The following is a 20021-nucleotide window of genomic DNA, read 5'->3' as shown; positions in this document are numbered from 1 at the left end:
ACATCAAAAGAACCTCTCGTCGCGAGAACGCCCATATCCTTTGATCATTCTTGTTTCCTTGTTGAGAGGTGCAATTATGGCTTCTGATGGTCCCAAAGATTTGCCTGTTCGGGCTGCCGCTGAGGCTAAACCGGCCAGTGAGTCGTATTCCTTGCCCCGCTGAATCTTCGAACCCCTCCTGACTATGTCGATTGTTGTAGGCGGCGACACGCTCCCCGACTTCATTATTGAGCGGAACAAGCTGTTTGAGGAGTTATGGCAGGAGCATCTGGAGGAGGTGAAGAACAGGCCTCACCCTGAAATCAATGTCACCCTTCAACTCGGCGATGGAAATACTACCACGATTCCCTCGAAGGCTTGGGAAACCACACCAGCGCAGCTACTGAAACACGTCCCAAAGGAGATCAGCGCGGATATTGTTATTGCAAAGGTTGATGGACAGCTCTGGGATCTAGGCCGCCCATTGGAGGGAGAATGCACAGTGTCGTATGTTCCTTTCAGCGATCCTGAGGGAAGGGAAGTTTTCTGGCATTCGAGCGCACACTGTCTAGGTGAAGCTTGCGAATGCGAGTACGGGTGTATGCTCTCCCACGGGCCGCCTACTCCACAAGGTTTCTTCTACGATATGGCTATGCCTGATAAGTACGCATCTCGTTCGTCCGTTCGCTACAGTCACTGACATCTAGGCAGCCGTGTCGTAAAAGAGTCCGACTGGAAGACCCTCGACAACAGGGCCAACAAGATTTTCAAAGAGAAGCAGAGTTTCGACCGATTGGAAGTCACCAAGGAGAATCTCCGGAAGATGTTTGCGTACAGCAAGTACAAGCTGCACTACATCGACAAACTTGTCACTGGGGAGAAGAGCACCGTTTACCGATGTGGTACTCTGGTTGATCTCTGCAGGGGTCCCCATATCCAGAGCACCGGAAAGGTCAAGACCTTCAAGATCATGCAGGTCAGCTATACTAAGCGAATCCCCTAAAAGCGTTAAGGCTAACCCCTAGCAGAACTCCTCTGCCTACTTCCTCGGTGACCAGAACAACGACTCTCTACAACGAATTCGTGGTGTCGCGTTCCCCGACAAGAAACAGATGGCGGAGCACCTCAAATTTCTTGAGGAGGCTGAAAAGCGCAACCACCTGAGAATCGCTAAGGAGCAAGAACTTTTCTTTTTCGATGACGTGTCGCCTGGATGCCCGTTCCTTCTTCCCAACGGTGTCAGGATTTTCAACGCCCTCCAGTCCCTCCTGCGTTCCGAGTACCGCAAGCGAGGATACCAAGAAGTCCAGACGCCCAACATGTACGACGTCGGCATTTGGAAGACCTCCGGTCATTGGGCTCACTACAAGGATGACATGTTCAAACTTGATGTTGAAAAGAGAGAATGGGCTCTCAAGCCTATGAACTGCCCGGGTCACTTTGTGCTATTCGGCCACCGCGAGCGAAGCTACCGAGAGCTTCCGCTGCGAATCGCGGACTTTGGTGTTTTGCACAGGAACGAGGCGTCTGGTGCTCTTCACGGTCTCACCCGTGTTCGAAAGTTCCAGCAAGACGATACCCACATCTTCTGTACCCACGATCAGGTAAGATGCTTTGCAAAGAATGTATCCTACAGACCTGCTGACGAGGACAGATTGAATCCGAAATCGAAGGACTCTTTGACTTCCTGCAGTCCATATATGGACTGTTCGGCTTCACCTTTAAGCTCAAGCTTTCCACTCGTCCTGAAAAGTATCTGGGTGAGCTTGAGACGTGGAACTACGCCGAAGAGCAGCTCAAGAAGGCCATGACCAAGTTCAAGGGCGACGACTGGACTATTGACGAAGGAGATGGTGCTTTCTATGGTCCTAAGATTGACATTACGATTGCTGATGCTCTCAAGAGAGAGTTCCAGTGTGCCACCATCCAACTCGATTACCAGGCACCCCTTAACTTCAAGCTCGAGTACATGACTGGCGAAAAGACCCAGGCTACCCAGGAGGAAGCGAAGAAGGAGGCTGACCCCAAGTCCAACGAGCCCGCACCCGGCCGTGCCCGCCCCGTTGTCATTCACCGCGCGATCATTGGCAGTTTCGAGCGGTTTTTGGGTATCATCACCGAGCACTTTGGCGGCAAGTGGCCGTTCTGGATCAGCCCGCGTCAGGTCCTGATTGTACCTGTTATGCCGGCTGTCAATGACTATGCACGGGAGGTCCAGAAGATCTTGCAAAATGACAAGCTCTATGTCGATGTTGATGTCACTGGAAACACGCTGCAGAAGAAGATCCGCACCGGCCAGTTGGCGCAGTACAACTTCATCCTCGTTGTTGGTGCCGAAGAGAAGGAGTCTCGTTCTGTCAATATCCGCAACCGTGACGACACATCGTCTCAAAGCCGAGGTGTCGTTGTTCCTCTTGAGGAAGCCCGGCAGAAGTTCCGAGCTCTCCGCAAGGAACGCAGACTGCTCAACACCCTCTAACCACATTACAGCTGTGGTACTGTCTACGGTATACGATTCCTATGTGCTGGTGTTTATATGGTGTCGAAAAGTGAGAAGGTATGAAGCTATTACAGATATTTTACAAATAAATACAGCGTATGCATCAATAGTCATGCCATATTTGTACATACATTCTACGTAGACATCTGCACTACGCCCGGCATGCAGAGTACTAGCTTCCCCCTGAGAGCCCTGGCTGAACCAGTGCCTACCAATCACAATGATTATAGTGGACCTCGTTTGATCCCCTTTTCAAGCATAAAAAAAAAATCTAAGGAGTGATAAGAATAGTTATCCAGTGGCGAGGAGGCTAGTTAAGGAGAAGGCATGAAACGGCGATTGCGTTGATCAACCAGCTCATTTCTCCGCTGTGCGCGACGGCATCGTGATTGCGTGATGCCACCAGAATTATGGCCATCCACCACCTCCGCCTCCTCATCATCCACGCCCTTCAACACCACAAACTCTCTTCGTGGAAGATCCTTGTCTCTGCAGCAGGAATTGTGCTCACCTGTCTGATCATACTCACATACTCCAGTACCGCGAGAATTCGAACCCACAATTCCGGACTATCTTTCTCCGGTGCCGGTGACCAGAAGACTACAGAGGCTGGCGAAGGCGACAGCAGCACAGACGCAGGCACAGATCCTGCCGACAGCAAGAACGCCTGCTTCATCGACTTGAACTTTCTTCGTCTCTATGTGGACAATGCCTCAACGATCGAATATGCCCGGCTGAACATCGGTGTCTCGCGAACCGAGAATTTCACCTCCTTCGACGACTCCCTTGATACCAAGATCCCGCCCTACAGCACCGTCCACCTCGATACCGCCAATACTCGAGAACTTCGTCCAGAGGAAAACTGTAGAGAATCAATAATTATCCAGGCGCCACCCGCCGAACCCCGGCCCGATGCCTCACACATGATCTTCGGTGTTGCGACCTCGCTGGAGAAGCTGGAAGATTCGCTTGATGCATTCGCGCATTGGGCCGGTGGTACAAACGCGCATATTATCGCCGTTGTCGAACAAGGAGGGTCCTCAATACGATCACGGATTCAGAGCCGTGCTGAGAAACTGAAACTCCGGTTGACGATCACTCAGACCGAAGACGACCGGCTGGATCGGTACTTCTCGCTCATACGCGTGCTTTACCAGTACCATGAGCCTTCGCCCACGGGGACCACCACGAAAACGACAAAACCGACGCAGTGGGCCGTTTTAATAGACGATGATACATTCTTTATGTCGATGCGGAACCTTATCGCCCGGCTAGCGACCTACGACGCCATGGTTCCGCAATACATCGGCGCCATGACAGAAGATCTCGCTCACCTCTCGGGGTCTGGATATATGGCTTACGGCGGCGCAGGAATATTCCTATCCATCCCCCTTTTGCAGGATCTACAGCATTACTTCGAAACATGCCAGTCCCTCAAAGATAAAGGCGACCGCATGCTCGCCTCCTGCATCTACGCACATACATCTGCAAAATTCACATGGGAGCGCGGTCTCTACCAGCTGGACCTGCGCGGTGACGCATCAGGATTTTTCGAGTCCGGCCGTCCCCTTCCGTTGTCTGTACACCACTGGAAATCCTGGTTCAGTGCGGACATGGTCGGTATGGGGAAAGTCGCGAGGATCTGCGGCGATGAGTGTTTGCTTCGCAGGTTCTACCTAGCAAGGTCAGAGACGAAGGACTGGTTCCTTGTTAATGGGTACAGCGTCATTCAGGATCGGACGCTGTGGAATGAGCCCCGACCTATGGAGCAGACATGGCAAAAGAGTAAATACAAGGGTGACGATCCATTTGCATATAGTCTGGGGCCGCTAAGGAGGAAAGACGAGGATAAGGTCTCATTCTATCTGAGAGGTGTTGCCGAGGAGACGGAGGCAGACAGAGAGGAGGTGAGGCAAATCTATGTGTTTAATGCAACGGCTGAGACGCCTCCGCGGGTCCTGGAGGTTGCTTGGACGGTTGTCGAGGAATAACCAGTGTTATTACATTATATTCAGGAAGATTCAAAACTTGGTCTATATAAGCCTCCCTCAAATGTAAACTGACTATGACTTTATTCTATGGTCGTTCGTATGCCACTCAGTCTTCTGGTTTCATACGCTTCTCTGCACAGGACTTGCAATTGGCCTCATCTTATTCCTTCCTCCTCAAAACCACGAAGTTTTCGAGTATCAAGGATGAATAGCCACCTATCCACAAACCGGCTGCCGCATCAAGACTTGCTTTCGCAGTACCGCCACATACAGCTGCAAACTGCAGCTGACCAGTATAAGCGATCCACACCCGGGCCTCGCTTAAAACAAACCCCGCATGCAACTCCAGGATTCCCCCTAGACTTGCTCGAAATTAGAGCTCACATTATACTTTAAGCTGCCCCAATTTCCAAGAGATCAAACGGCGCCAACTAAATCGAGGAATTCAGGGAAGTCTCCTTAGTACGTACTTGTGTGGTACTTGTAAGACTTCAATAATTTCAGGCTAAACTCAAAGTTTCAGCCACGGGCCATAGAATATAAGGATGCAGTAAACTCAATACAGCGGTGGTGCCGAAGCGTTGGTCCGTCGCTACCCCCTCGTACTCAGTACTCCAGAGCGGTGCACGGACCGCAGACCTAGGATAGCCCTAATCTTGGCTCGAGTCTGGGCCCAGCTCACGGGCCACGGCGCACGGCCCGCGAGCCGTTTTAAGTTCAACCCGCCCTGGAACACACTCCACCGGCTTTTCCACTGTTTAGTTTCTAGGGCACAGAACGCTGTAGTGACGAATTCTCAGGACAAATATATCAACAATGGGTCAAGGCAGTGATGGGTATGGTGGACCGTTAGCTTGATGAAGCAGATCATCTAGGAAAGAGCGGGCGAAGCAATTGAATTGTAATCTTCAGACGGCCGCATAGGACCACTGTGGATTGCGAGCTTGATAATGGTAAATTTGATGTAGATAGTATTGTAAGTATGCGAGGCTACAGCCTGGACTCCTCCTCTTCTTATTCTAAGAAGTCGACAACCGTGCTGCTCGTAAGCCAAGGAATCGATCTGGCCTCGTCAGACTTCGTTAAACGACGATGGAGACGATAGGTAGGATCTCAGAATGGTTGGCTCTTGAGAGGTTGCTATACATCATTCTCGGTCTTCCAGGCTTTCAGCTGTACATTCTTGATATAGTTCCCGAAATCCCATTGACACCTAATATGTAACCGTAGCTGCACTCCTAACGCAAGCTTAAGCCCAGACTCGGCGTGGTAGCGGTAGTGAAATGCTATTATCCAGCTCTCCAGGCAGCTGATCCAACAAATACCCGAAATATATGTAGAGAGTAACGAGAAGTGTACCGCACCTAAGCTCAGTTTAACTTAGATCAACCCGAACAGAAATAAGTGATGCCACCGAGGCGTTCCCTAGACCATATCATTCGACTTGTACAAAACAGACACTTCCGTAGTCAAATTGATTTGATTCTTATTATCCACAGTACTCGGCTTGGGCCGCGTCACCGGTAGAATCATCGTTTGGCTGCTGTTATCGCGAGGATCCGTCACTTCTCGATCACGATCCACTTGCGTTGCGTATATAGAGGTGTCGAAGCGAATATTCCGTTTCTTTTCGTAACTCGGCGGTGGTGGAGGGAGCATGTTGTAGCTTTCTTGCGAGGTCGTCGAGGGGAATATTTTTGTTAGAAGAGGCCTCAGTGTTGGGATCGAGGAGGCGATAATGGTGAGGCTGTCTTCCACGGCGGCCCAGTTGAGGAGGGGGACTATCTCCCCTGCATCGTAGGTTATGGTTAGCATTGTTAGCAGTTCAGTGTGGAAAGACCATACAGGTAAAGTCGGCTCTTGCGGAGAGTTTCACGAGGTAAGCTGTTTTAACGATCGCTGCTGTACCGGCACTTGACCTAGTTTAGTGTTTGTCTTGGTTACGGTAGTGAGAGGACGTACAAAATACCCAGACTCATAGCAAAGGCAACGCCCATCTTCTCCTTTTTCTTCATCTGGAGATTCCAGACGATAGTCCATGGGAGAAGTGCTAGCAAGAAGTCCTGAAGCCCAGAGTACGCTGGAAATGTCAGGTTCGCCGTAAGATAAGAAAAAGGCATCCAAACTTACCTCCAACGAATAGCGAATAATTCGTGAACACATAATCCGGCCAACACTTCGATACAATGCTCGGGTCCCAATTCGATCTCGGGTCCTTGCATTTCACGAAAACAAACAGTGCTGCAAGAAGGTTCGCGATGTTCATTGTGATGATGATGAACCAAAGCAACCAGTTCATCCATTTCTGAATCACGATCCGGAGCAGAGTCACAGCGAACGATGTCTTCCCCAAAGCGCAGGCAAGAATAGCAAGCGTCTGACTGATGCTGCTGTATCGTGCCACGCCGATGAGGTTCTGTGGTTCCATAGAGACATACTGAATGTGTCGACCCAGTCCGATATCTGCTGCTGCATGACAGACTGCAGCGTAGCCGATGAGACAGGCCTAGGCGAGAAGAAGAAGCTGGTCAGTATGAAACAATAGTCGAATCATAAGTACGTACAACGGCAACGGCAGCAATCACGTCGTCCCATCCAAAGATCCGCTTCAGATGAAGTCGAACACAGAGGCGAAGACCCAAAAACAGCATAGCCATCCCCGTCATCAACCACATTACGGCCTTAACTGTTGGGCTCTGGGTCTCTGCCAGGAACTCGGCTGATGGCTGCGGTTGTTGATTAGCCATTGTGAATCAGATTAAGAGTGATGTTCCCTTGTGAATGAGCGTTAGAGCAGCACTTACCGAGACATGCTTTATATAGCGAGAGAGCTTAAGCAATAGGGGAGGAGGCAGAATTGATAGACGACAGATCATAGTTCCAAGCCAAGTATTGTTCGTAAATGTGATCAATTAGGTGCTTATTGTCTTTCTTCACGGGGATACCAGAGTTACGGGACGCCATCACTATACAGCTATTGGCCAGGTAGGAAAGCCAGGTGTGCTGAGCCAGACAGGCATGCATGCGACATAGCGGATGGACGAGTCAGAACGCCAAACTAGGGCCGGCACATCCGCTAGCACTAGCCCAATTGACAGCTGTCAGACTAACGGCTCAGCATAGTCGTTTCAGATGCTCAGATCCAGATGGTGGCGATGGCGTCCTGCAAGTTAGATCCTTCTTCTCCAATTTCCCGTATCCCGAAGGACTCAAGCCCCGTACTTTCGGCAGCACATGTGAGGGACCAATTGGAAGTGCCATTGTTTCCAGAGCTCTGGTGAGCCCCTCGCGATGTCCCTGCGTCCAGGACCTGCAGGATTGAAGTCTTTTTTATACAGGTCAGTATCCCGGATTTGGGGTTCCTTCGTATTCAGCTAATTTAAGATCCCTGCTCTCTGCGATTGTGAAGCGAAAACCAGCCACTCGAAGAACATTAGACAGACAAGCATCGCCTTCTTTCAGATCAGAGCACAGCATCAGCATGACAGGAGTACTTCTTGCCGGTGCCAATGCCAGCCTGTGGATGCAAATCCCTGTTGTGTTTGCGGTCCTTCTGCTGTCCAAACTTATCTGGGATGCCTTCTTCTCATCGTTGAGGGTCTTTGACGGACCTCTACCTGCAAAGTTTACCGATATATGGCGTGCATGGCAGGCCTTCGATGGCCACATTGATCGCACGTACACCAAGCTGCACCGCAAGTATGGTTCAGTGATGCGGATAGGGCCAAATGCGTTGAGCATCTCTGACCCGAGCATGATCCGCGTAATATATTCCACAAGAAACCCCTGGAAAAAGGTACCTTCTGTCATCATCCAATGTGATGTATAAGACTAGGCATTTAATTTGCTGTATTGCAGAGCGAAGCGTACCGCCCCAACGACGTTGTTTTGAATGGTCAACGAGTGTCCAACCTCTTCAACACGCAAGACGAAAAATGGCACAATCAAAACATCCTTCCGATCCGTCATTTGTGGCAAATGACCAAGGTCCTCGAATACGAGCCGCTTATTGACAAAACTCTGAATAAGTTCGTGGATAAGCTCGCTGCCAGGTTTGGTGGCGGCGAGGTCTGTCCTGCTGATGAATGGATCGGGTACTGTGAGTGCACCATACATCTTATATTGACCAACGTTTGACGTGGGCACAGTTGCTTGGGATGTAACAGCGAACTTCAGTTTCGGACGGCACTACGGCTTCATCGACCAGGAGAAAGACGTCGATAACCTGATCACCGACTCCACCAAGGGTCTCATATATTTTGCCCCTGTCTCGCAGATTCCCTGGATTGATCACCTGCTCGACAAAAACCCCATCGTCCGAATTGGACCAAAGCCAACATTGACCGGTGTGCTCTACGCCTTCAAGGTAGTTGCCGAGTACCAAGCCCAACTTAACTCGAACAAGGTTAAGCCTGGCAACGTCGACCACACTCTAGACAAGTACGTCCAGCTCAAGAAGACACATCCGGACGTGGTCAACGATGTCCAGATCGTCAACTGGTTGATGCTAAGCATCCTCGCTGGAGGCGACACTTCGTCTGCCACAATGCGCGCAACCGTATACTACCTCGCCAAAAACGCGGACGCATACAAGAAGCTTGTTGCAGAGCTGACCACTGCGAATCTAACCATGCCCGCTCAGTGGAAGGATATCCGCGAGCTACCCTATCTCGACGCCGTTATTCGAGAGAGCATGCGGATCAATCCCGGAATTGCGATGAACTTCGAGCGTGTCGCGCCGGAGGGCGGGTATACATTGCCTGACGGACGGTATATCCCCGCTGGAACTAAGGTGGGCATCAACCCAGCTGTCACGAACAGGGACTATGCAATTTTTGGAGAAGACTCAGATTCCTTCCGGCCGGATCGGTGGCTGAAACGAGATGGTGAGAGTGATGAGGAGTATCAAGAGCGTCATAAACGGATGCATGATACCTGCGACTTTGTGTTTGGAGCTGGCGCGCGGGTCTGCATGGGTCGATATCTTGCCATGTTGGAGATAAAGAAGCTGATTGCGACTTTGTACAGCACGTTTGATGTAAGCCATTTTGCTCTCTGGGGATGGCTGTCATATCGCTAACACTCGGCAGCTGCATCTGGTCGACCCAAAACATGAGTGGACATACCGAAATGCCTGGTTTGTGTATCAACAGAACATGCCCATGATAATCACTCGCCGTAAGCTCTCGGCATGAAACTCTCGGTAAGGACGGACGAAGGTTGAGGATCGAGAGCCTTTATATACTACGAACATCCCTTTCATGTGACTCTCCTTATAAATTGTAACTCAGATAGTAGACCTTAAGCCTGGCCTATTTCACTAGTAGAGCACTGCAAGGAACCAATATCAAATTCAAGGCACCGGGCAAGGTGGAAACTGTAATCTGTACTTTGCTCATGCAGCTATATATGTGCCATGTGGTCTAGGAAACCGTCCCCGCGATTCTCTAGGATAAATAAATACCAACGCTTGACTAATTACGCATCCATCCCCCGCTGCAAGGACGATTCCAGATCGTTGTGGTTGCCGCCTACGGCGCCTGCTTCTTGAGGCCTAGGCTCTTCTTGCCTCCACACTCCCTGCTGATGCTCGGGAATGGGGATGTTGCCTATTTGCTGTTGTTGGGCGAGAGATTGCGCCTGCGGGGGCATGCGCACCGATTGGCGAAAACGGACGACTTCCTCGTAGATCATGCGGCGCATCTCCTGCACATCGTCAACCACCTCAAAGTGGAAGTCAAAGGTGGTGGGGCAGCTAGGCTCATCGGATGCGTCGTGCCAAATTGCAAGGTAAGGGTGTTCCAGAGCCTCTTCCACCGAGATACGTGACGAAGGGTCGAAAGCAAGCATGCGGTCGAGTAGATCGAGAGCATCGGGATTGGCGTTCGGGAACAGGCGCTGGAAGGGCACCTTGGGCATAAAGGGCAAGTTACGCACATACTCCTGGGCACGTGGTGAGCCAATGCGGCTCAGAGTTTCTTCGTTCGGAGTGCCCAGGTAGTGCAAGATCTGGTTGAGCTGGTCGACATAGTCGCGACCCTTGAAGAAGGGGCGGCCACCTAACAACTCCGCCAGAATGCAACCTACGGACCACACATCGACTGCATCACGTCAGCTTGGTCAAAGTTCGAAACAGCGCGAAGGCACATACTAGCTTTTGTGTAGCTCTGGAAACTCAACATGATTTCCGGAGCGCGATACCATCTTGTCGCAACATATTCAGTCATGTAACCGGCGTTCTCCTCAGGGTCAATTGAGAAACCACGAGCCAGACCAAAATCACAAATCTTGAGCTCACAGTCCGCATTGACCAGCAAGTTTCCGGGCTTTAGATCTCTGTGAAGGACATTGGCGGAGTGAATATACTTGAGTCCACATAGGATTTGGTAGATGAAGGATTGGTAGTGCGCATCGGTCAGTGGCTGGCCGGATCGAATAATAGCAGCTAAATCACACTCCATGAGTTCTGGTCGAATAAGAGTATCAGTAACCAGTGAGCGACCTATAGGCGACCAATGCTCTAACCTTCGTATAGATATGTCTCATTAGAAGTTGTCCGGTCGGGGAATATCCATATCATAGAGACAGGTAATCTGCACCCAGGTCAGCCTCATTTGTCCCGTATGCAAAAGGCGCTGATACGACATACATTGCGGTGGCCTCTGAAGTGTTGGAGCAGCTTGATCTCCCTAAGGGCGCGCTTGGCCAAAATCTTCTTGCTGAAGACGTTGGTTACCTTTTTGATGGCAACGCCCTCCCCCGTCTGGACATTCGTAGCGGCGCTAGCGTAACAATATCCGTCAGTACTTGTGTTCAAGTTGCTGTTTTATTGCTTTGATTATGATCGTAGCTGTATCCAACGCTACCCCACACTATCACGATAACGACGAGGTTGAGGACACTCAAGCATAAAGCAGAATGCCAGAGAGGCACATACCAAACAATGCCATAAGCACCTTGACCCAGCTCCTTGGTGACAGTATAACGGTCATCAACAATGAAGTCCTGATTGAAGACCTTAAAGACTTTCCGTCCCTGTACTTGTAAGTCAGACATGCCGGGCGCGTGAGACTGAGATTCGAATCGAAACGATCGACCGGCAACGGCGAAGGGCAGTGTTGAAACAGCGATCAGATTCGAAACACGTCAACGACAACGGTAAGTGAGAGTGGGCGGGCTCAACGGATGAATGGTTTTCGCAGGAAAAAGGGATGGAACGACGAAAAGGTGATTTTTTAGCGCCTAAAGGAAGAGCTGAGGCGTCGAGTCTAGGATTGCGGCTGCAGCGCGATTGCGACTGTTGAGTCCGCTGGTGTGGACGGCTCGATGCCCCGCAGTGTCACGGAGCTGCTAGCTAGCTATGGTCAGTTCTTGCGGCTGCGGCTGAGACTAGACCCGTGAGGGAGCATTACAATGAAAGGTTCTAGGAAGAATGCGCAAAGCAGAGATTTTGAACAGCGAGAGTCATTCAGGGGAAAAGAGGAGAGCCCAGGGTCGACTCTCGGTCGATAATTGGAGACAGAAGGGAAGCGCTAAAGGTGATGGAACTGCAGCAGCGGACAAAGGGCCTCAGGCGGGTGGGGTGGTTGCTCCTGGATAGTGGCACAGTGTCTTAGGTGTGGGCAAGATAGTTCCCTTACTGAAGGAGTTACTCAACAACAATGGCCATCAGCTATACTGCACAGCTATCGTCGTGGTGGTGACCATTCTGTTAGTCAAAGCAAAACTAGTTGCCTAAGGCAGAAGAGGGGCACGAACGTGGTATACAGTCTCCGCGGCTTACAGAACAAAAAAGCCCTTTCTATGGAAATATTTTAAAGCCCCAAATGCTGGGCAGATTGAGTATCCAACATTGAGAGTATCCAAAATCGAGAAGTATATTACCGTCTAACTCAAAAGGCCCGTCCATAATGCATAGTCCATATATCGCACACTATATCGCTGTAATGAGTATTCAAATGATATATCCAAAACCGAAAAATTGTAAAAAGACCATCGCTAAATGCCACAAGAAACCAAGGCGCCTCCTAGTAGATATAGTGAAAGGCAGACTAGTAATAATACCCCCTCCACCAGACAGCCATGGAAGCGGCAACCACCAAATCAAGCATTTTGATACCCTCATCTTCGATGATGAGCTTACCCAATTTAGCACTGTCGCCACGCATGCCTCCGCCAGCTTTCTCACGCGCAAGCGAAAGATCGATGCGTTGATCGCTTGGAGGAGGACGGGTGGGTAGTGGTGGAGGCGCTTCGTTGCCCCCTCCGTCACTTGAGCTGCTATTTGACAGCCTGCGGTTCAATCTCTGGTTGATGAGGTTGGCAATAGCGGCGCGTTTGGAAGGGGGCGGTGATGAAGGATCGAAATAATACGGAGCCGAGGGGTCGGGATTTGCTGAGGGATCTTTAAGAAGAGTAGTTTGACTGAGGAGAAACGGAGAGGCATGTGAAGATCCAGGGTACTGAAGATGACCGGTTTGGAAAGGGGTGTTGAAGCGTAGTTCTGCCACAGTCACAGCAGGGTTATCGTGATTAGAGTTGGGAAGCCCCGGAGAGGGGATCATATGCTTGCATTTCAGACTTCGACCGTTGACGCTGGCTGAGAACGTGCAGGTGCCATTCCAGGGTGATGTAAACGTATAATAGCCGCTCTTGAGCTTAGATGATGCTGGTTGGTGTGAGTTGATAGAACTACCGGAGATGCTATCCATTGAGGGGCGCCCTCCAGATACGTCTAGAGACCCGCGCGAGTTGCGAGCGTCTTCCAAGTTGTGAGGTCTCGACACAAGAAGCTTGCGATGAAAGCGTCGAGGTTGTGACGGATCGCGTGGAGCCGAGGTGGTGTCTGGCGAATCGGACTGGGAGACAATGTTTGGATGTCGGCTAAGTAGATTGCGAGCTTCAGCGGGTAAGTTCAAGCCGAGGGAATCAAGTGAGAAAGGCTCATTTTGTCCCGCGAACCGGCTATACCCTGGTGTCGACACATCAATATCTATGCCAGTACTGTCTGCCGAAGGCGTGGACATGGTTGCCACATTCCACTGGCTTCCGTGGCTAGGGTCACGGCGGATCAGGGTGATATGAAAGCCTGGTTGAGGCTGCAGCGGAGAAGCGCTATCGCGTGGTCGCCGAGTAGGAGACTGCCCAGGACTTCTGGAAGAGTACCCCGGCGGAGAATACGGCGCAAATAGATCATGCGACGAAGAAGGGCGCATCTGCGGGCGGGAGACATCAAAGCTGTGACGAAGTGGGGAGGCCGCTTCATGCCTGTCACCGCGCTGGATATGATTAGAGATATATCCAGACAGCGCACTCCAGCGGTTATTCTTTTTCGGCGATGCACGCTTGTCAGAAGATGCCTCACACGCTGGAACACTAGGCGATGGGCGTGGGGGCATGGGTGGCGGGTACTCTAGTCCATTTGCTGGAAGGGGCGTGTTAGAGACGGGGCGCGGAGGTAGAACTGGCGACATCTGATCTACTGCTCCAGCCTGGTTTGGCACATTGAAGGAGGTCGGCCGCGGGGGCAGCACAGGCGACGCCTCCTCACCTATAAGAAGCGACGATTTATTTTCCCCCTCCTGAACTGGCAATTCCGAAGGCAGAGGACGCCGCTTCACTGGCGACGAAGGTGCGGTAGTGGGGGATTCTGTATCCTTCATCCCAGCGCCGCCGCCAGTGCCAGCAACAGCAACAGGTTTACGCCGAACATTATTCAAGCGCGCGACTTCAAGCGGCGGTATCGGCAGGTCCGGATCGTCGTCAATAAGCCCTTCTTTGCGTAGCCGCGCGCGCTCCTCGCGCTCCTGCTCGTATTCTTGGAGGAGGATCTCATCGTCGGGGGACGCAACATGGAGGTAGTAGAGGGATGCATTGATCGCTTCAGCCGAGACGCTGGACTTTGTGGGTGGTTTAAGAGGTGTAAGAAAGACGTCTATGGTAGAAACCGTATCTTAGCAAAAAAGCCAAAAACAATGACGCAGAATAAACAATGAGCGGGGATAGGTAGGACCATGGCTAGGCCGACGCCGGCATAACAACTAGAGAAAATAACATACCTTTACTTCCAGGCACCCTCACAATATACAGTACCAACGGATCGAGCTTCTTCTGTGCCGGATTGCGAGGGTAGTTTGGAGGATTTGATGCGATTGCGGTGATGGAGGACAGCGAGCGAGCCTCGACCGGCCCTTGGTTTAGCGGCGCGGGACACGAAGCGGACTCCCCCTCCGCCGCATCGATCTTGGCCATAAATCTAGGTACCGTGACGAGACTAAGGGTTTCCAAATACCGAGACGATGACCCAGAGACTTGTGGGCAAAAAGACTAGAAATAGATAAATAAGTCAATCAGCCGCGAATGAGGCGTGGGCGCGAACGGAGCAGACGGATCGCTGTGGAGAGTCCGCCAAGACGTAATCCATTAGGCATCGCGATTACCCAGACGGATTCTTAGGAAGTCCAGCGGTGGGACGAAGTAGATGAGGCTGAGGTGACGCCCATAAGTAAGCTACTGACTAGAGGGTTCTTCGGTACATTTGAGAGGATGAAGAGTGGCTGTGCAGTGCTATTATATACGTAAGGACTACACCGGACAAATGGGAGAAAAAGAGTTGCCTGGAATGGCGAATACAGGCAACGCAACGCTTCATCCCTTGCGGCCAGGAAGCTGCCCAAAAATAAATCCAACGTATGTCTTCAAAATTGGTATCTTCGGAGAAAAAATAGCTACAAGGTATGTGAGTGTGGGTGGTGCCATGCTTAAAACGTCAATATAAAAATGGAAATAACAATAGAGAATGTCAAGCAGAGAACTCCTCTATTGATGCATACAGTAATAAGAAGACTTAGACGACTGTCTCGGACCTCTCATTCTCAGCAATGACCGGAACAGGGAGCCCGCGCTCAGGGCTTTGCAGGACCAATTGCTCATGGCGTCGAGCCCGGAGGAAGTCGCTAATAGCCCGGATTAGGATGAACCATCCAACAATCATCAAAACATAAGAAATCCACTCGCTCGTGGTGATTGCAGCCGCACCACCACCTCCATCGCCGCCTGAGCCTCCACCTTCGGCCACCTGGTTCGGGTCAAAGCTATGGCTATTAGGGTCCGGCGGTGTAATATGTTCGTCAGAACCTCCACCCGAACTTGACTCACTACCTCCCTTCATATAAAAACCGTACTGCACTAATGTGAGGCCGAGACCAGCCCGGCTCCCGTTCTTTGCGGCATGTGTCGTGTGGAGCAAATATGTGAGGAGGAAGCCAACTAGTTGGAACGACATAGAAATCATGGCATTCCAAATGAAAGAGAAGATCGAGCCGACCGGCAGCCCATCAACGTAGACCTCATCCGACGAAATACCAGGTGCCACAATAGTGGTCTCCCAGTATGGTGGAGTCGCATCGGCAGCAGCCTCTTCATATGACTACAGTAAAGGTTAGTTAAACCGTATAGTGACCTCGATTATAAAACACATACCGGAGGCAAATCCTCACTCTTTTCCCCCCTCTCTGGCTTGGCTGCCAAATTCGCAAAAACCCCATCATTTGATGAAGTGATATGGCGATTCGATCCGGAACTTGACGTGCCGCCAAAGAAAGGCAACAACGTGGAGGTTCGCTGAAACCCTCTCGAAGGCGTGGCATCCGTATTTGAGCGACCTCCCACCTGTGCGTCACCGCCCGTACCGGATGAGGACGCTGCCCCGACCCCGTCTGCTGATGTCGATGTGTTGTTGCCAGTATCTGCTGTCGTCCAGGCATCCGGCTGAGCTCGCATTAGCCGTTGCCGGTCATCTGGCTCATCATCTGCCTCAGAGTCGCTGTCATCAAACGCATCGGCGAGAGTCTGTTCTGTGCTGTTTCGGTGTAGAGGGTCGTCGTGAAGGAGACGTCGTGAGGAGGGCGAAGCGGAACGTGAGCGGAACGAGGGAGGCGGAGATGAAGAAGTAGGCTGCAGGGCGATCGACGGAGGGGTGTCATCGTCGTCGTGGGCGTTTACCTGGGAATAGCCGTTCAGTAGGGTTCTTAGGGGTTGACGCTGATATCTATGAACGAGGTCGTGTACTCGGTCACCCATTCTGCTGGAGAGGCAAGACGTACCCGTTCATAACGCTGCGAGCTCATAACGAGCTGAGCGAGCGGAAGCGCCGGGAGAAGGGCTGCTAATGTTTAGTGGACGGATTAAGCGTCGAGCAGGTATTTCGAAAGAGAAAAGAGCGAGAAATGACTGTATAGGCTGATGAAAAGATGAGAGGGACAGAAGGGACAAGATGACGATGGATAGTTAGATGGATGGATGGCTGACCAACCCAACTGACATTCCAGAGGACTCCAGGGCTCCCAGCTGACGATCCAATTCGAGGATGCCTGGCTCCTGAGGCGTCGGCCCACTGATCGATTGGCTGTGGCTGTGCTGGGCGGGCGGCATCCGCTCTTGCATTTGAGTCACGTGATTATACTTTTTTGCCGCATCAATGAGTCTGGGGACGTACGGTGATTGAAAGTGTAGAACCAGTTCGATCCCATCTTCACAAGCAGGCTCTGCAGCTCAGAGTTCGACGTGGACCATATTTTGTTGCTTGCGACACTAAACACAAGTTCTTGATAATCAACTTACCCCAATCATCATGGCCGGGACTTCCGTATGCTTCGCTCCCTTTAGGCTACCCTACAATAAGCTCTAATCTTCCTCAATCTAACAACTACTCTCGTTCAGACCACCACATCCCGCTTAACTTACCTTATAAAGCATTGGCCAACCGACCCAATTCGACCAGCCTCTGTCTCCGTTCAAACATACCTTCAGTCGCGCCTCCCATCACAGCCACAAACACAAGACTCTTCCTCCAGCACAACCACAGACGCAAATGCAAAGACGAGCGCAATCCCCCAATCTTCCCTCAATGCCTTGGATTCGCTTTTAGAGAACCGATACGCAAAGAGGTACCCGTTATCGGAAAAGTTACGGCATCCCGCAAGTAATCCAGACCACTACGATAATCTGCTTCAGGAATTTGAGGAGGCGCCCAATCGGGATGTTTTAGGGAGGATTCGGAAGAGGTTGGGCGGGTTGTTGAGATTTAAATAGAGAGAAGATACGTATGTATTATATGGCGTTGGTGTATGAATACGTGGTTGGAAAACATTCCGTTGTCATCTAATAGGTTAGGGTATAATTCACTTTAATGAAGTTGCTTGGAGTTGTCTCAAAAGCCAAGAGCTGGTTATATGTATGGTTATATGTTTACTAGATATCCCATGATAAGGTATTCCTGTCGTCAACCACTATGTACAAACAAGGTCCAAAAGCACTGTCAACGCTTGAAATCACAAAGGTACGCCGCTGATTGGATGCAGAATAAAAAAAATAACAACAAAGATGTCATGCCGATACCCCTATCACAGCATAGGCTTCAGATCATCAGCAACCTTGAACGGCGCCTCAGTCTTAGCCCGGACCTCATCAACTGTGACACCATCCGCTAACTCAATAAGAGTCAATCCGTTGACAAAGTCGACATCGAACACGCAGAGTTCAGTGATGATGCGGCTAACGCAAGTCCTGCCCGTCAGAGGGAATTCGCACTGTTTGACGATCTTGGGGTTGCCCTTCTTATCGGTATGCTCCATAGTCACGACAACCTTTGTTGCGGAAGGGTTGGAGACGAGGTCCATTGCGCCGCCAAAACCTTTAATTTTGCCCGGGAGCATCCCTAGAGTCGCGTTAGGAAGGCGCGAAGGATAGATGGTAGGAATGGTGAGGGAGGTGAAAGGGATGTAAGGCTTACAGTTAGCGAGGTCTCCCTTGGCGCTTACTTGCATCGCACCGAGGATAGTCAGGTCGATCCGGCCAGACCGGATCATGCCGAAGGACTCATCGCTGCCAAAGACGGCGGCTCCTGGTGCAAGAGTGACGGTCTCCTTTCCGGCATTGATGAGGTCTGCGTCCTCTTGGCCCTTCTTTGGGTAAGGGCCTAAGCCCAGAATACCGTTTTCAGACTGCAGCTGCACTTCCACTGAGGGGTCGACGAAGTTAGGCGCGAGCATGGGCATGCCAATGCCCAAGTTGGCGTACATCCCGTTCTTGAACTCTTTAGCCGCACGGCGGACGATCCGCTCACGCTTAGCAGCCGTATCGCCCTTGCCTAGGGCCGCGGCGGTATCCTCACCTTCCTCCTTGGCGAAGGTGTATTTCTCGATGTTCTTCGGTGCCGTGCTCTGAATGACGCGCTTGACGTAGATACCCGGCAGATGGATAGCGGCGGGCTCGATCTCGCCCACCTCGACGATATGTTCTGCCTCTACGATCGTCATCTTCGCGTTTCGACCCATGGCGCCGTTGAAGTTTGCAGCCGCGTAGCGAAATTGGCAGTTGCCGAGCTTATCGGCCTTCCAGGCCTTGACAAAGGCATAGTCACCCTTAATGGCCTCCTCCATTACGTAACTCTTCCCATCAAAGACCTTGACATCGCGGGGCTGGCCGTACAATGCAACAGTACCATCGGGATTGTGCTTGAGCGGCAGTTCGCCGGTCTGGACAACGGTTCCAAATGCAGCTGGCGTATAGAAGGCCGGAATACCTGCACCACCTGCTCGACAGCGCTCGGCCAAGGTACCCTGCGGCGTCAACTCAAGCTCGATCTCGCCGCCCAAGTACATGCGCTCAAAGGTCTTATTCTCGCCCACGTAACTGGCGATCATCTTTTTGATCTGCTTCGACTGCAGCAGGAGGCCCAGACCAGCTCCATCAACGCCGGCGTTATTGCTCACCGCAGTTAAGCCAGTGATTGCAGGGTTGTTCCTCACGGCATTGATCAATGTGTCTGGTACACCGGAAAGCCCGAACCCACCAGCGAGAAGCGTTGAGTTTGACTTCATGTCCTTGATTGCGAGGTCTGCAGAAGAGACCACTTTGTTAATCTCAGAGCGACGAACGCTGTTGGAAAAGGCTCGTGCCAACAAGACTTGGTGCTGCAGAGACAGGGACTGTCAATCGACTTCCCACTGTATTCTCACTATACTAGAATAAGGTTCGTCATACCTTGCTGGGATTGAGCGAAGCGCGCCTGACGAAGCGCAGGCATATCGCTGTGGGTGAAGGCATACTGCAGACGAAGGAAAGCTAGAAGCCAAAGGAGCGCAATAAGCGAAAATGAAGATATGAGAAGCCAAACGGTAACAGCAACTCTGGTGGGAGGCAAGTGTTATTTACGGCTTACGAGCGGCTGGAAGCGGAGCTGCGGAATGGGATCCGCTCTGGGCCCGACCTGGAACTTCCCCGCACTGGAGAACATTGGAGAGCAGTGACAGTGGGCTAACTGACAGTGAGCATATACTGCAGAATAGGTATATTTGCTTCAAAAATGCACTCCAGAATCATTGCACCCAAATAAATTATGCGACGACTGTTTATTTCCATTGTGAGCAAGGTCTCGCGGCCAGAACTATCATTTACGTTAGGTCCAGCTCAAGAGACGTCTCCATTGCCGATTGCAGTGCCGACAATGCGGGCGGATCTAGCCTCCCGACCCGCGGGCCACCTTCGGA

At 51.3% G+C, this 20021-nt stretch overlaps 9 protein-coding genes across 9 annotated transcripts, besides 1 other annotated feature; 3 read left to right on the top strand and 6 right to left on the bottom strand.

Moving 5' to 3' along the window:
• Positions 1 to 20021: part of a sequence feature (contig 1.98 826..565485(-1)) that runs on past both edges of the window.
• On the top strand, positions 16 to 2586 carry ANIA_05662 (threonine--tRNA ligase THS1). The gene is made up of 5 exons (XM_658174.2): positions 16 to 137; positions 201 to 642; positions 691 to 955; positions 1008 to 1583; positions 1634 to 2586. Exons 1-5 carry the CDS (start codon positions 77 to 79, stop codon positions 2456 to 2458), a joined length of 2169 nt encoding a protein of 722 aa, XP_663266.1. The 5' UTR covers positions 16 to 76; the 3' UTR covers positions 2459 to 2586.
• ANIA_05663 (glycosyltransferase family 31 protein) lies at positions 2890 to 4470 on the top strand (the record flags this gene model as incomplete). The annotated part of the gene is made up of 1 exon (XM_658175.1): positions 2890 to 4470. One exon carries the CDS (start codon positions 2890 to 2892, stop codon positions 4468 to 4470), a length of 1581 nt encoding a protein of 526 aa, XP_663267.1.
• On the bottom strand, positions 5896 to 7217 carry ANIA_05664 (uncharacterized protein; the record flags this gene model as incomplete). Its single annotated transcript, XM_658176.1, has 5 exons — positions 5896 to 6260; positions 6316 to 6389; positions 6433 to 6550; positions 6601 to 6976; positions 7035 to 7217. The coding sequence occupies 5 exons, from the start codon at positions 7215 to 7217 to the stop codon at positions 5896 to 5898; spliced, it is 1116 nt and encodes a 371-aa protein (XP_663268.1).
• Positions 7952 to 9665, top strand: ANIA_05665 (protein CYP531D2; the record flags this gene model as incomplete). Its single annotated transcript, XM_658177.1, has 4 exons — positions 7952 to 8266; positions 8329 to 8569; positions 8619 to 9508; positions 9561 to 9665. The coding sequence occupies 4 exons, from the start codon at positions 7952 to 7954 to the stop codon at positions 9663 to 9665; spliced, it is 1551 nt and encodes a 516-aa protein (XP_663269.1).
• Positions 9793 to 11050, bottom strand: ANIA_05666 (mitogen-activated serine/threonine-protein kinase mpkA; the record flags this gene model as incomplete). Its single annotated transcript, XM_050612273.1, has 3 exons — positions 9793 to 10571; positions 10622 to 10936; positions 10996 to 11050. The coding sequence occupies 3 exons, from the start codon at positions 11048 to 11050 to the stop codon at positions 9949 to 9951; spliced, it is 993 nt and encodes a 330-aa protein (XP_050468214.1). The 3' UTR covers positions 9793 to 9948.
• On the bottom strand, positions 11081 to 11526 carry ANIA_10731 (uncharacterized protein; the record flags this gene model as incomplete). The annotated part of the gene is made up of 2 exons (XM_050612272.1): positions 11081 to 11252; positions 11408 to 11526. The coding sequence occupies 2 exons, from the start codon at positions 11524 to 11526 to the stop codon at positions 11081 to 11083; spliced, it is 291 nt and encodes a 96-aa protein (XP_050468213.1).
• ANIA_05667 (uncharacterized protein) lies at positions 12522 to 14721 on the bottom strand (the record flags this gene model as incomplete). The annotated part of the gene is made up of 2 exons (XM_658179.1): positions 12522 to 14404; positions 14529 to 14721. The coding sequence occupies 2 exons, from the start codon at positions 14719 to 14721 to the stop codon at positions 12522 to 12524; spliced, it is 2076 nt and encodes a 691-aa protein (XP_663271.1).
• ANIA_05668 (metal homeostatis BSD2 family protein) lies at positions 15238 to 16750 on the bottom strand. Its single transcript, XM_658180.2, has 3 exons — positions 16575 to 16750; positions 15952 to 16473; positions 15238 to 15898 (listed from the first exon to the last, which is right to left on the bottom strand). Exons 1-3 carry the CDS (start codon positions 16596 to 16598, stop codon positions 15317 to 15319), a joined length of 1128 nt encoding a protein of 375 aa, XP_663272.2. The 5' UTR covers positions 16599 to 16750; the 3' UTR covers positions 15238 to 15316.
• ANIA_05669 (3-oxoacid CoA-transferase) lies at positions 17700 to 19628 on the bottom strand. Its single transcript, XM_050612270.1, has 3 exons — positions 19516 to 19628; positions 18263 to 19445; positions 17700 to 18187 (listed from the first exon to the last, which is right to left on the bottom strand). The coding sequence occupies exons 1-3, from the start codon at positions 19576 to 19578 to the stop codon at positions 17874 to 17876; spliced, it is 1560 nt and encodes a 519-aa protein (XP_050468212.1). The 5' UTR covers positions 19579 to 19628; the 3' UTR covers positions 17700 to 17873.

Source organism: Aspergillus nidulans, chromosome V, assembly GCF_000011425.1.
Source record: "Aspergillus nidulans FGSC A4 chromosome V".
NCBI lineage: Eukaryota > Fungi > Ascomycota > Eurotiomycetes > Eurotiales > Aspergillaceae > Aspergillus > Aspergillus nidulans.
This window is presented reverse-complemented; position numbering and strand designations above follow the sequence as displayed.

Excerpts from the sequence above, each read along its gene's own strand:
- ANIA_05662 (XM_658174.2), top strand. The coding sequence starts at position 77 with ATGGCTTCTGATGGTCCCAAAGATTTGCCTGTTCGGGCTGCCGCTGAG. Across the intron at positions 138-200 it reads CGCTGAGGCTAAACCGGCCA|GCGGCGACACGCTCCCCGAC; the intron begins GTGAGTCGTATT and ends CGATTGTTGTAG. Across the intron at positions 643-690 it reads GATATGGCTATGCCTGATAA|CCGTGTCGTAAAAGAGTCCG; the intron begins GTACGCATCTCG and ends ACATCTAGGCAG.
- ANIA_05669 (XM_050612270.1), bottom strand. The coding sequence starts at position 19,578 with ATGCCTTCACCCACAGCGATATGCCTGCGCTTCGTCAGGCGCGCTTCG. Across the intron at positions 19,446-19,515 it reads CTTCGCTCAATCCCAGCAAG|CACCAAGTCTTGTTGGCACG; the intron begins GTATGACGAACC and ends CTGTCTCTGCAG. Across the intron at positions 18,188-18,262 it reads CAAGGGAGACCTCGCTAACT|GGATGCTCCCGGGCAAAATT; the intron begins GTAAGCCTTACA and ends ACGCGACTCTAG.
- ANIA_05668 (XM_658180.2), bottom strand. The coding sequence starts at position 16,598 with ATGAGCTCGCAGCGTTATGAACGG. Across the intron at positions 16,474-16,574 it reads GCTCGCAGCGTTATGAACGG|GTAAACGCCCACGACGACGA; the intron begins GTACGTCTTGCC and ends GGCTATTCCCAG. Across the intron at positions 15,899-15,951 it reads AGAGTGAGGATTTGCCTCCG|TCATATGAAGAGGCTGCTGC; the intron begins GTATGTGTTTTA and ends CCTTTACTGTAG.